The sequence below is a fragment of the Cryptomeria japonica genome, chromosome 5 (genome assembly GCF_030272615.1).
Source record: "Cryptomeria japonica chromosome 5, Sugi_1.0, whole genome shotgun sequence".
NCBI classification, from domain to species: domain Eukaryota; kingdom Viridiplantae; phylum Streptophyta; class Pinopsida; order Cupressales; family Cupressaceae; genus Cryptomeria; species Cryptomeria japonica.
In genome coordinates this window covers 241196903-241211578 of record NC_081409.1, presented here as the reverse complement: position 1 = coordinate 241211578, position 14676 = coordinate 241196903, and the positions used below count along the sequence as shown (strand labels likewise).

The 14676-nt window shown below is 35.6% G+C and overlaps 1 protein-coding gene across 7 annotated transcripts in view; it reads right to left on the bottom strand.

Annotated features, from left to right (window-relative positions):
• LOC131028836 (uncharacterized) overlaps nt 1–14676 on the bottom strand; it is a 233591-nt gene that overhangs the window by 50741 nt on the left and 168174 nt on the right. For 6 of the 7 annotated variants that reach the window (XM_057959191.2, XM_057959195.2, XM_057959192.2 and 3 more), the window contains 3 exons: nt 9574–9624; nt 9043–9101; nt 8660–8704 (listed from right to left, as the gene is read on the bottom strand). In XM_057959191.2, the coding sequence (XP_057815174.2) occupies nt 8660–8704; nt 9043–9101; nt 9574–9624 (155 nt within the window). The remainder of the gene's footprint in view (nt 1–8659; nt 8705–9042; nt 9102–9573; nt 9625–14676) is intronic. The other variant, XM_057959196.2, reaches the window with a different exon arrangement.

Below are 14676 nucleotides of genomic sequence, written 5' to 3'. Positions count from 1 at the left end.
ACCCTGGAGGAGCTCTCTTGTGGATAAAATATCCAGCAAACGTGAGCAAGCACTCATTTAGTGCTAACAATGGTTTGCAAAGATTGATTACATAGCCCCTTGGGCCTTCTACCGAGCTCCGACAAGATGTTTATCTCCCCAAATATCAATCAAAGACTCCCATTGAAACTCTTTTCCCTCAAATCTTCTATAATAGTCACCAGCATGAACAAATACAATACAAAATCTCACTAAACAGCTCTCACCAAGAGAATTAAGGCCAAATATATCTAATTCAATTTGCAAAGTGTTATAAATAGACTCTTCTACCATAGGGAATTTGGAAGGACCATCCAAAGGAAGAGAATAAAATTTTGGAATCTGAAGTGATACTAGATGCCACGATTAACGAAACCAACTTGTTGCTTCTGAATGCACAAAGACAAGGTCATTGAGGCGTTTTTGAGCTAACTTGCTCCTCTTCTTTGTGTGGATGGCCTCAAACAAGCTCTAATTGCGCTCACAATTGGATGAACTACAAGGCTGACATAAGATTTTGAGGACAAATTTTTTGAGATTTGGGGTTTTCAACCCAACTTTGCCACCAAGCATCTGCAAAATAAAATATTGAAAATTTAGAAAGCAAAGTGAAAAGTGAAAACAAATTTTATCAATTACTTTAGACCCCAAAATCCAAATGGCAAATATTATACTTGGGGTTTGAGTGGTTCTTCCTCTCCTGGCCAGCTCTGAAGAGAATAGCTTACCCCTTGCTTCCTCATAATTTTGGAGTTCGGCCACAAGAAGGTCTTTCACCTCAACCTCAGGTATCATCTTTTGAATGCATGTAGTGAGGCCCTCATGACCTCTTCATTAGGATCTGAGTAAGAATCCTCGAACTTGAAACGAGAGCATGAATGGGTTGGTGGAGCTAATTGTTCCAAATCTTATCAATAATTTCCCAAATGGGATCATATTTGAGTCTATCCCCCTTGTAGTAATTTTTCATAGACTCCTTGTCCCTATCCATGGCCTCATAAACATACCCCATTGGGGTTTGATCCCCATCTACCAAGTGGAGAACTCTAACCAAGGGCTCCGACACCTACAATTGAAAAATACAAACTACAAAAAGATTAATTATTGAAGTTACAAATTAATAATGAGAGACTTGAATCAAGAATAATTAAATATTCAAGTTTTGAAGTTACCATCACAATCTCTACAACTCTTTGTGCAAATAGGTTGTCAAAGACTATGCATGCAACACCCTCTCCTTCAGGTTTCTTTGAATAAGGTGAGTCTAGCCATGCAGATGCTTGAATCACAAACATTTGTCTCAAAGAAGTCAATGCACCAATAATGCTTTGCAACATTAAGAAAATTGTTGCAAACCTTGTGACACCCGCTCTTACCAAATATCTCCCTTGGGTGTGCTCTCTTATCAAGTGAAGAACCCAAGGGTGATTGTAAATATATTTTGTGCTCCTCCTTGCATTTTCCACAACTAGAGCCACCCAAATCAAGTTTTCCTATGTCCTCCAAAAGAAGGTCAAGGACATGTGCTGCACAAGGTGACCAAAAAAGAGTGGGGTGCTTATCTTGGAGGATTCTACCTGCTGCCACATATGTTGCTGAATTATCTGTGATTATTTGCACCACATTCTCAACTCCCACCTCCATGACAATTTGCTCCAACATTAGAACCAAAGTTTTACCATTTTTCACCTTGTTGGTGTTATTGTGAGGATCCGATTATTACCGAGAGGGGGGGGGTGTGAATCAGTGATAACAATAAACTGAAATCTTTTACCAATCTGAAAATACTTCTCATAAACGGTTCATAACCAATATTGGTAACTACTCAATCAATCACTTAAAGCAGATTTACCAAACTACTCATTCATGTATTCATCAACATGTAAGCAATGTAATGATATCAAATCCACACATAAACAAATCAGCCACCATATGAACACAGAGATTTTTCACTTGGAAACCCAAATGGGAAAAACCACGGTGGGAATTGGTACCCACAAAATTTGCACTCTTTCGGAATGCGCCCTGTTAAAGGTCTAGCCTGGTTAGGAGCTTTACAATAATGCCCGGTTAAGAGTAGACCCTGTTAGGAGTCACCCGATGAAGAGATTTCAACCTCAGCCCTGTTAGGAGTAACCTTGCTAAAGGATTTAAACCCAAATTAATGAGTCACCCGGTGAAGAGATTTAGAAGATCAGGCCTATTAGGACCTACCAGGTTAAGGGATTTTAATACTGCTGCAACTGTTAGGAAACAATAGATAAATGATCTGATTAATGCACTCTATGCTTGCTAGTACAGTTCCATTTCAGCTCCAATCTGCTTCACACATGCAAACATCTCAATCTGGTTCGGCACACTCTCCTTCTCTAATCACCGACACACTAAATCTTCTCAAACTTTACCTAAATACACTTTACAATTAGGTTGGTTACATAACCCTAACTTACAATGAATTTACATCATAGATCATATCAGATCATAATAAATCATTACAGTTCATCATACAGATCATTACAACAAATTTCAAGACAATTACAGTCGATGAGTGATCATAACACATCACTGCACATTGATCTGATAAGCTGTCAAACCCTTTACACATTTTGCTAAGCACTTTGTTGTTTCCCAAGAAATCCGATCCTTGTACGCGCTTAAATGCAATCTTATCATCACACAGTTTCTAACACGTCATCACTAAGTAATGAACATGATAAGAGTCACCGCCAAACCATAAAACATCACCGGTTAAAGATCTTGTCACCGGTTCTCAAACCCTGCACTGAACATACAATAGTCAATTATAAACATGACTTTCGGTTCTCCAAACATGATGCGGTTCCAGTCATAGACTCGTTATAATGTCATAAGCATACATTCCAAACCGCAACGCCTAACTCAACACGGATCTCTACAACAACCATCTCCTTCACTGTTCTTGCTTATCGGTTCACTGTCAACTTAGCAGTTTTGTTGTCCAACTCAATTCATTACCGGTTAGGCTATACTTAGATAACTTAGATGATATACCAAACATAAACAAACATGGTTGCCATCAATGGCAACACAAATAACTGATCATAGAGCATCATATCACAATTATATCATCACCAACAATCCATCAATATCCTCATATCATTCTTTATCGGTACATCATCATCTCTATCAATTATGCCAATATGCCAACAGTTGGAGGCATCCACCGATTTCAGGAACACCACATTGTAACCAAAAAATTAATTACGGTGTGGTTTTTGTCATCTTTGCACCCATCAGAAAGAACAATGCAGCCATATTTTCTCCATTCTTTTCTTTGGTCCTCCACCACTTCCTTTGCCCTATCATTTGCATTTGTGAGCAACCTACAAATAGAAAGTGAAATTAGGTCTTAGTACACAATTCTGATTTAATAAACAAGAAAAACATTTAAAAATGAAATCAAGTGGACTGTTTACTAACCTCCCACCCATGTCCTTTTTTCTGAAACTGTCAATGTGGTAACCAAACTAAGCCAATAAAGATTGTCTACCACATTGAATGGGTTGTTGTTGAAGTACCAAAAATCGACACATGCAATGTTTGTTTTCTCATGCACCTCCCTATTCCATCTAGTTGCCTCTAATGATGGTTGTGCTCCAGGTGTGTTCTTGGGCACAAAATAATTACCTAAGACTATGCCACTGATGGTGATGCAGCAGGTGCTCTACTAGAAGAAGTAGAAGTGGAGGTCGAGGTGGTGTTGGCTTTGCAGATACATGGGCCACGACGAGAGCCCACTATGCCCTGAAGTGCTTCTTCTTCAAGGTCAATTGAAGCACCTTGAGATTCAACTATGGTTGTTCTCATGGCTAGTTTTGCCCTCTCCTTTTGCAACTTTTTCTCATCCTCAGCTGCAAGTACGACATTAATTTCTCTTTTTATTTCTTTTGTGGCTTCAGGACATACCCTAGCATCATGCTTCTCGATGCTTGCAAGGTGGTATTTGAGGCGGTTTATGCCTTCATGAAATATTCCTTCACATTTAATGCATATCACTGAGCCAGGTTTTGGTCCTTCAAAGGCATACTACCAAGCCCTATCTCTAGCACCTTTACGATGGGTGCCTAGAGATGGGCATGCATCTACTAGCTAGTTAGACCCTGAAGTTGAAGCTGAACCACCTATATTTGCCATTATAAATTAATGGTTAACTGTTAACCTACGTATAAAAGTGAAAAGACGAAGTTAATATTTCAGTTAAATTTTTTAGCAAACTATCTAAATTAGTTTAAATAAATTTAGACATCATTGAAAGTCAAAATTTTTTTAAAAAACTGTTATGGTTTAAATTTTTTTGAAAAACTGAAGATTCTTCAAAAAACAATGAAAAAATCAACAAACATTGTCAAAAATGGTGTTAAATCTTATTCCAATGACTCTAAATCACTTTTGATTACTTAGGAATGATTTTCTATTTACTAGATGCAACAAAAAATAAATAAAATGTTTTAAAAAAACATAGGAAAAAAATCAGAAAAACTGCCTGGGATTCTGATTTTGCTTCAAAAACCACCTCAAATCCGCTTATCATTGACAAGAATCGATGGAAATCGGTTTGCAAATGTTTGGGAGGGCATTTTCCCCCTTACCAGCAAAATAGAAAACACAAAATGATGAAATGGGCTCTTTTTTATTACGTTTTCTGCTTATATCCTTGGGCGGCCAAGTTTTTCACACGGAGTCGGCAAGTTTTTGGCGAGTTTTTGTCAAATACTCGACGAGTAAATGGCGTTACTACTTACTACTCACCAGCAAAAAAAAACTCTACAAGTTTAAAAACTTGTCAAGTTTTATGCAAGTAGTCTAACTATGCGTAGGATGGTTGCGGGGTCGAGTGGTCACTAATATTGGCTCCTCTAAGCCTTAGACTTCTAAGCTCTAGCTTTTATTTTGATATATATTTTGACATTTTGATGCCATGGATTTCATATTCCATGGATTTTGTAGACATTTGACACTATTTATATTTCTAATGTGTTATTTAGTTTAACTTATTTCCTTCAGTTCAAGCCTACAATTAGCAATTATACTAATGTGATCAATGTAAACTTGCCTATGTGTTCAAAGTAGCTTCTATTTGATGAGATTATTGTGTCTTTAAGGTTTATTTATTAAAGGTTCCATGAAACAGGTTTTAAATCCTTAAAAATCTTTGAATTTATTGGGGTTTTCAATTTGTCGAGTCTTGGTTGAGTTTTTGCCAAGTTTAGGCACCAAGTCCAAGTCCGAGTCCGAGTCTAAGTCTTGTAACATTGGTCTTGATTGATTCTGAGTGACTTGGACTTGTCATAGTGAACTCATCAAATACCATGGCAAATGCAAGATCACCTCTCTATCAGATGCAACGAATCTGTTTCATGCAGTCAGGGCGTCCGGTATTGTTCCAGATTTTGAATTTTCCCTATCTTCCTTTAGGATGTTTGTTCCAACTTCTCTATGGCGGGAGAATCTATTCATTATCTATTGGAGGTTGAATTAGATATGCTTGAGTCTTAAGAGCTATTTAGTGAGATTGTGATGTCCCCAAACTGAAACTCATCAAGTATTGTTGATATTGAGAAAGCTCCTTGTATTATCGTTATATGTGATTATAAGTCTGCAAAACTTAAGCAATGGGTCAGCCTTACACAGCGATTCATTGGAGACAATAGCAAGACCTATTGGCAAAGTATATATTGAAATATAAATTAAAGATATAAATTTATTTGATTGAGTTAGACTTGTTTGAGCCTTCTATGTTAGAAAGGCTGAATGAAAAAGAGTACAGTGATTTAGTAACAGTTTGATGATACATACTAATCGAGAGTATTGGAGAAACACGGGTCAGTGAAGACAAGAGCTCTCATGGCACTCATAAAGTTTAGAATAGAAAACAGCACTAAAGTTTGGATAGTAACTAGGACAAACCATTAAGGGCAATAGTATTGAGTAATTTCTAAACAAAATCCTACGTAATTGATATTCAATAATATAGACTAATCGATCCAAGGTAGCAATAAAGACGTATCGTCATCCAGAGGAGGAAATGACAATACTTAGAACATTGATTGGTAAAATAATGACCATTATGTTATCAACGATATCCATCTAGATTCAATATCGACAGGTGGCAGAGATATAACTAATATCGAAATTAGTATGGCCTATCATAATAAATTAATTAATGAGTGCAGATGAATAGTAATACCAAACATTACGAGGATGTACGAAGGTAATACGGTGATAATACTATTGATCATATGGACACATAATATAATCAGCTACTTAGAAATCATTGAGTGATCAGTGGTTAAACAATGATTCTATATTGGTTGGCAATTAAATACAAGGAGACATCGACTAATTAAGAAATATTGACTTGGGGCAGATTGGCAAATGGATGTGGAAAGAACATTACAAATACACTCGGCTACATTAGAGTTGATAAGGAAAAGAGGAACGTAAGCATTGTGGAGGCTATCGTATTTAAGGATGACGTAACATATACAAGCTATAGTTGGTGATGGTATCATTGTCGATAATGATTAACAATGTCAACTCAGGCAAGGAGGCAAACTGACACCTAACCAACATCATTTTGAAGATCGATTAGGGCTTAAAAATAATGATTAAAAAGAATCGGTGGTAACAATGCTTCAAAGATCAAACATGATCATTCTCGGTTCAGGCATATATCGATAACAATGGAAGTTATTATATTCATCAATAATGAATTAGAGTAATATCCAAGCTAGTGCAAACACCAATAATGATACATTATATTAAGTAAAGGGATGCCTAAGTGGAGAAGATATAATAAACATCGATTATAAGAAGATACGATAGTGATTACTTATCAACATGCACCAAAGTCATATAGATGGCCAACCGATTAGGTGATCAACATAAGGATAAGCAATATCGGTTAGTATAATGAAGTGGTGCAATGTCATTAATTATTAAGATAACTTCCTACGTTAACAACAATAATCATTAACGGAAAAGACATGACTCTTCAAGAAATGGCTATTCCAAAAGACGTGACCTTTAGGAAGATAGAGGTATAAAACAAGTTTCAAACATCAATTCAGGGGATCATCGATTGTCTCTTACTTCTATGGGCCCTTATTGGATCACTCAGTTAATCACTCACCTTTGGCATAAATTTTGTAGCATATACTTACAGATAGTAACCAGGAATAACACCACCATCGTTGCACATTTCTAAAGACAAATCAGACACAGCAAACTACATCATTGATGTAAATTGACAGATAACAGACTTCAGCAAATTCATATTGTCATATTGGAAACAACTATAAGCAACATTGAGGAGTCCATTGCATGCTTTCAGATTTTAAATCAAAAACAGCAACTTGGCTTGATCACTATAAGCAATATAAAGGAAAGACATTGGGCAAATATAGAAGAAGAGAAATGATAGCATTAATTGGGAAGATAAAGTTCTATCTTCCGAACTATTCTTAAAATTTTAAGCTACATATCATAATAACATGTCATCAGTTTGGGTAAATTTTATATTACAATTCTCACCTTAAGTTGGAATTGTTGTCTCAGGATTAAATTAAAAAAATTCCCATTAGGGGACATTACAGAGATTTTGCATAGTATTTACTCATCCTCATGACTGTCATGGAAGATTTGAAAGCAAAGTGTCTCATTGGAAGTCTTTCGATGACTCTTTGGGAGTTAAACGTCAATCTTTGTAAACCCATTTTTAGGCATGAAGTGAGTGTTTTCTCACATTTACTGGTATTTTTACCCATAAAGAATTTCTCCAAAGTATCTTGGTTTCATTTGCATGGTGTTTGAATCTCCCATATTGTCTCTTGTTCTTCCTTACATTTTCTCAAGTATTTCAGCCATTTGCACTCTCATTTTAAGACTGACAATATTAGAGTTTGGCAAACTAGTTAAAGAATATCTTTATAGTTTATGGATCATTCAAATGGGTAAATTCCATGCCAAAAACTCACTTGACAGCACAAAACAACATTCTGCTGCAGAAAACAGGGAAACCCTCTTCTTTTTTTTCATTTTGTCCTTTATGCTTTCGTGTCTTCAACACTTTGATAAGATTCCATTGATTTTCAGGTGTCTTGACTGATTCTGAGTGACTTGGACTTTTCTCTTGGAACTAGATTTACTTTTGAGTTGCATTGAACTTCTTTGGTTGTTTGTGGACATCAATAGAATGTCTTTTAATTTCTTTTTTACTTGCATTGATTTCTCAGATGCATTAATTTCTTTGGAGAGGACCTTTACTTTCATATAGTTATTTGATTTATATGGATTAATGATTTCATCTTTTTTGACTTGTCTAGGGTTTATCCGTTCTTGGATTCACCCCCTCCAGGTAGGACCATTTATGGTTTTAATTACTTTCTCAGTTCATAATCTTGGCTTCTAGTTGATATTGCAGCCTGTTTTTGCAATCAAGTCCCTTCAAGCTACTTTAATCATTACAGACGTTAATGTAATTTTTATTTCTTTTTAACTTTGTTGTTCTGTTGGCCATTACTGTTCCAATTTATAAATAATAAATGACAACAGTATTAAGGAGTTGAAATCAGATGCAAATAAAGGAACTGTCCAATATTACCAAGTCTTTGCTAAGAAGTGCTTGACCATTGTTCGATATCAGAGCCTGTTAAACACATGAATATGGTATTGTTAGCATCTTTACTTGTGCAGTCTAAATCAGAGAGAAAGAGAATCCTAAATGGCATTCATATTGTGGCTGAATTATATGATGTGTGTGTGTGTGTGTATTTATCCTCATCAAGAATCTCCAGTATAGGAACAAGGGATGCTTCTAGTGACAATATTTTTACACTATTTAGCCATACCCTTATTCTTCTATTCCTGTACCCTGATCTGAATGACATCCCTGCTCACATATGAGCACAAATACACCCACATCTCCAGGTGATTATAATATGTGTGTATATATTAGCTGAGATTGATTTCAAACCAAGAGCTCACCTCTCGTATGGCACCTTCTGCAACTAGATCAAGATTCTGGAGCAGATTTTCCAAAGAGCCTTATCATACATCCAAAAAATAGACAATATGATGAATAGGAGTCATTTTTACAAGTGAACATATTCATTCAAATATCAAGCAGTGAAACAAAGTTTACATATGAATGACCTATGCACGGGTCACTGCAAAAAGGTTTCACATTTTACTCTATAGCTAAATGGCACAGATGGGATGAATCAGTAACAAGCAATCTGATGGTTTTAGACATTTGATAAACCATTAGTCATTTGAGCCTAAATTATTTAAGGTATTTATAAATAGATGTAAATTACATCCCAGTCTAAGGAACACAAATTACTACCATAGACCGGCATGAAATCTCAAGAATCTAATCACTCCAGAGCAAAATATTTTGTAGAAAATAACAAACTATAAAGCATGTAGGGTTATGAAATTCTATAAGAAATCTACAAAGCATGTGGAGTTAGAATTAAGACAAAATGCAGCAGTCAGAGGAAGAGTATGGCATACCAAACTTGATGATCAATTGCAATGCATTTGTAAGGTCAATACCATCAACTCCTGTATGATCAAGGCAAATGTAACTTTTCAGTTAGCAGAGAAGAAATTTTACGTCAATGTAGATGCCAAGAATTCCAAAATTCAGAAATATGTATGGATGAGAAAATATAGATCAATACATGTAAATACACACAGACAAAAAGTACATCTATACTTTTGTATTGTGGAAATTCTGTACCCCCCCACCTTCCAAAAAAATTCCATTTACTACAACCAAGGTATTTTCAACCTTCAATATGCCAACATACCAGTATTGATATTTCGCTCTCAACTTGCTCATATTTTAAGTTGTTAAGGCCTCCACTTCTAGCTTGGATGAAGTATCATTTTTTATGTTTGATGGGCTTCCTTGATTACATTGAGTAATAAGCAAACTAGGCTCTGGCTTAGCACTCAATTTGCTGATTTGATGGTCTTGCAAGCGATTAGTGAAATAAAGTTTTTAGTTTGTGGGCTGTGACAATTATTTGACTAGGTAAATCTCACCCCATTTGTTTCACATACACATTCTGTCTATTTCAAATGCAAATATGACAATTCGTCTCGTTTGAGCAAATTGCCTAGAATCTGACATAGTGATAATCTTTATTCTTGGCATCAATTAAAGCAATCTTCTTGGTTTTGAATTTGCTTTCAGGTATCTGACAGTATTGGATGCCTGCAATAAAATGTTTTTGGACCTAAGGTGTTAATCAAACCATATGATTTGAAACTCCTCCCTAGAACACCCTCCTTACACATAGGTGATCTTACATAGGCACTTGATTCAAATCTTGCATTTTGGCACTTAAGTTGCCAGTCATGGCAGCAAAGAGTGCATTTGATGTAAGGATACTCATATTCAATACGGCCTTTCACAAAGCGACATGTAATTTATAACCACCATTTTCATTTCCAATGTATCATTTACAAAGCTTTCTGCAAAATCCCGGCACTGCAAGTTTGATATTTTACATTTATTTCACAGCCACTGAGCCCATTTCCTCATCAACCTCGCAAGTCAAAATGATTTGTAGTTCTTCTATGCATTTTTATGTGGATTTTGAGATACATATATGGTTTATTTGGGACTAAAGCTGAAACTTTTAGATGTTTTGAACCCTCGTAAGGCAGTTTTAAAGGTCCTCTAAGGATACCTCTACTCGTACTTCTCACAGCTTTGTTTTTGGAAGCTAAATAAATGGGTTGACCATGATTTTTTGCAGCAATTTTTCCTGCTAAAATAAGCTATAGGCTCTTCGTTTGTTACTAAAAATGTTACATCTGGAGATGACCTTTTTCTTTGAGGTTACGTTGAATGATTTTCTAGGCATTTTTTAAACAACAGTTTCCTACAATGCAATGTTTGCTTGCTATGTGCTCAAGCTATTTTGCATCTGGATTGTTACTTGTAATTCAAGTCAAATATTTTCAAGAATTTGGTTTTAAAAGTTGAACATCATTACTGAGATTCAGCAACTTCCTTTTTAATTCTTTCTTTCTATGTCACACCTAGGTTTTTAAAACTTGGAAAAATTTCTTCTATTTCACATTGATGGTTTGGGTTTTGCAAAATGCTAGTTTTGGAAAATAAGATGCATATAAATAGAAGGAAGGATGAAGACATTATATTGTTGTAATGCATGAATATGCTTTTTCTCATCTCTGGTTATAAGAGCGTACACTGTTCAAAAAGTTGGACTTGGCAGGCCCAAATTTGACTCAAACTGTGACTCAGCAAAATTTTCTGAACATTAAAATAGACATGAATTTGTAAGATAATCTTTGAAAATACATATGAAACTGAATTTACATAAGTATTTTTAGTTTCATTCATAGATCAAAAAGAGTTAAATGTACATCATAGTGTTATATAATTATAAATTAGAAATCCGTGTTATTACTTTTAAGGGTTACATATGTGAAAAACATGAGCACAAAAGAAAAATTATTTTTTTCTTATTAAAACCAGAGCAGGGGTTAAGGGGCAGTGCCCCTTTATGGATCTGGTTGTCATATGAAAACATTACCATTGTTGTATCTATGGTCTTGTAAAGTCTCTAAATGGTTTGTATTATCCTTCATGTAATTGATCACATCCGACTTGTGAATGAGTAAGAGAAATTGCACAATTATTTGAAAATGGTAGAAAATGATTGTAGAGGACCTTGGGATAATTATAGACTTAATAAGGCATTCTATTTGTTTTTCTTTATAAAAACAAGCCTCTGAGATTGGTTTGTGCAAGACTGATTCCATCCTTACACATAAGTCAGATTTGCTCACCATCAAACCCATCCCAAACATATTAAAACACAAAGATGAGTATGGCCATGATTGAACTTGTAACTACAATACCAATAATATATTTGATTGCGACCAAACCCATCTCAAATTAAGATATATACACAAACTATTTACTAACATTTGTTTTTTCAGTATTATACAGTGAATTTCCAAATTAAGCATATAAGAAGAAAGATGGAGCAAGATGAGACATCAGCTAGGGTGGGAGAAATAGGATGGCGAAGACTTGGTGGGTGGGAATATCGAACACAAAATAAAGTATTGAATACTCTATCCTGTCTTGAACAAAGACTTCTCAAATGCTGAAGATTAGCAAAGGTTCGCTTAAGATGACTCCAAGGTTTACGATGTTAGGTCTTGACGTGTTGGATAGCAATGGTGTGATGTGTTCGCTGTACCTGCGAGGGGACTTACGTAATTGTTCTTCGCCAATTCAAGCTCAATGGAATGTTGTTCTTTGAATGATGTTGCAATATCGTTCTTTTCTACTACTAATGATCTTTGATAAAAAATGAAAAAAGGAGCAAGGTTTGGGGAATGCTACACTAATACTAAGCATGCAAGACAATGGACAACTTCAAGTGAACTCGACTAAGCTTTGCTTCGACATGCAATAAGCATCTCCACAACGCTAGTGCAATCTTCTAAGGATAGCTGGATGATTTTCAAATCACTACCACAAGCATAGATACCTTCAAGATGAAGCATATCAATGATGGAATAGCAATTGAAGTTAAGCTTTTGCTAAGATAAGTTCAATCGACTATGCAAGATACTTCACCATCGATGGAGTAATAGTAGTATGAACAATGAGCTTCACTATCAATCATACACATACATCTTCCATTCATCTAAAAAAAACATCTAAAGAAAATTCTATTCTGATTTTTTTTGTTTTTTCAATATTAACTTCTCTCATTAAAGGATGAAGAAACAAGCAAATGCTCCAAAACTCAATAATTCACCAACACTTACAATGATTTTAATAATTATGCAGCATCGAGCAACAATTCTTCAAAACTCTTCTAATTGATCCTTTACAAATGAAATTGTTGTCAGGAATAATCATTATGTTATGTTGTCGTCGGTAATTGTGGGTTATGGCAGTCAGTTAGTCTTCCCGAAGGGCAGTTGGACGCGACGGTTGGTCGCACCCCTTCGGGTAGTATATATTGCATACCTTTCCTTCGAAGTAGGATCATGATAGTCGTATCTGGGTGTGATGTTATAAGCACTTGATGTACATGGACTGTTGAATTAATATAGAGACTGGTTCTTTAATATATTTCCATTATGTTTTGTACATTTACTTTCTACATTTAACCGTTTACCCGTATGTGGCAAACAGAAATGAGTTGAGCTTATATAGAGCTCTCAATTACAATGAATGGCCAAGATTAAATCAAAATCAAGGGCCCATATTTTGCAACCTAACCCCTAATTAGGGTTTGTTACAACCAAAAAACCTAATTATTGCAAATTATTAAATATCAGCCAATGGGAATGTGACATCCACTTAGCACAAAATACGAGGAAAAATCCTCCAATAGGAAAAAATGACACCACATAGGATCATAACACACTATCTTCTAGAATCTTGTTGCCCTTATCCTTTTCTCTTTTTGCAAATTCAATCAATCTAGACGTCATGAATTCAGTCTCAGTTATTGGAACTGCAGGTAGGTTCTTTAATTGTTCTTCCAAAACTAAGGTAAAAGTTGTCTCCCATCCTGGCCCAAAATCTCTTGTCTTACTGGCAAGCACTGTCAATGAGTGTATATCATCCAACTGCTTCTCGGAAGGTGATCCGTCTATTCCAAAGAATATGGTCTTCACTCGATTAGCTAATTGATTAACATCTATGTAGATTTCTCCATTCATCTCCTTCTCAAGAATGATCTCAACTACCTCTACGATCTTATCGTGTATCAAGTTTATTGCTCCATCAACTTGGGTGTATCCATTGCCGATATATTCAAAAATGACCTTCCTCATGCGTAGCAAGTTACTCCACTACTAAAAATCAGGTGATTGTCCATCTTTCAATACTCCTTCATTCACCAAAGTTTGTTTCAACAGTTTCTTTATTGCTTGCAATCTTGGCATAGTATAGTCTCTGGTGTAAACAAAAGTATCATATGCTGCCATGAGGACTTGAGTTCTTTCAAGAACACTTACAACTCTATCAAATATCTTCACTAGTTCTTTTATAAATGCATTAGCCCTTTTGAAAGTCTTATTTATCCAAGTATCCATCAGGTGTGTTGAAGTTTTCATCTTTTCAAAATTGTCAATTGAGTCCAAAGGAAGCAATGTTGGTGGCATAGCTAAAGGATCATGTTGCCTCAGCAGTTGCTTGAACTGTTGGATGTGACTCCTCAATACATTGATTTCTCTTTCCTATTTCTCTGATCAGTGGTAGGAGGACCTAAATCAATAGTCTCCAAGTCATATTCTTCTGCTATGATCTCGCCTTCGGGCTTATCTACTCTTGGAGTGGCAATCTATATTATTTGAGATCCTTCACCATGTTGGTAATTGGAGGAATTGATTATGTGTTGCATTGATGTTTTCTCATTGATGGCAACATCGGCTATTTTGGTTGTTTACCGGCTTCCGGTAGGTTCCAGAAGAGTGGTTGGTTTATGATATTGATCCGGTATGTTTTGGCTTGTGGATTTGGTTTGGATTTGTCATTCATGCTATTCAGATGGGTATCACGATCAATTGGTTCAGGATTTGATGACTCAGGAGCTATCATTTGTT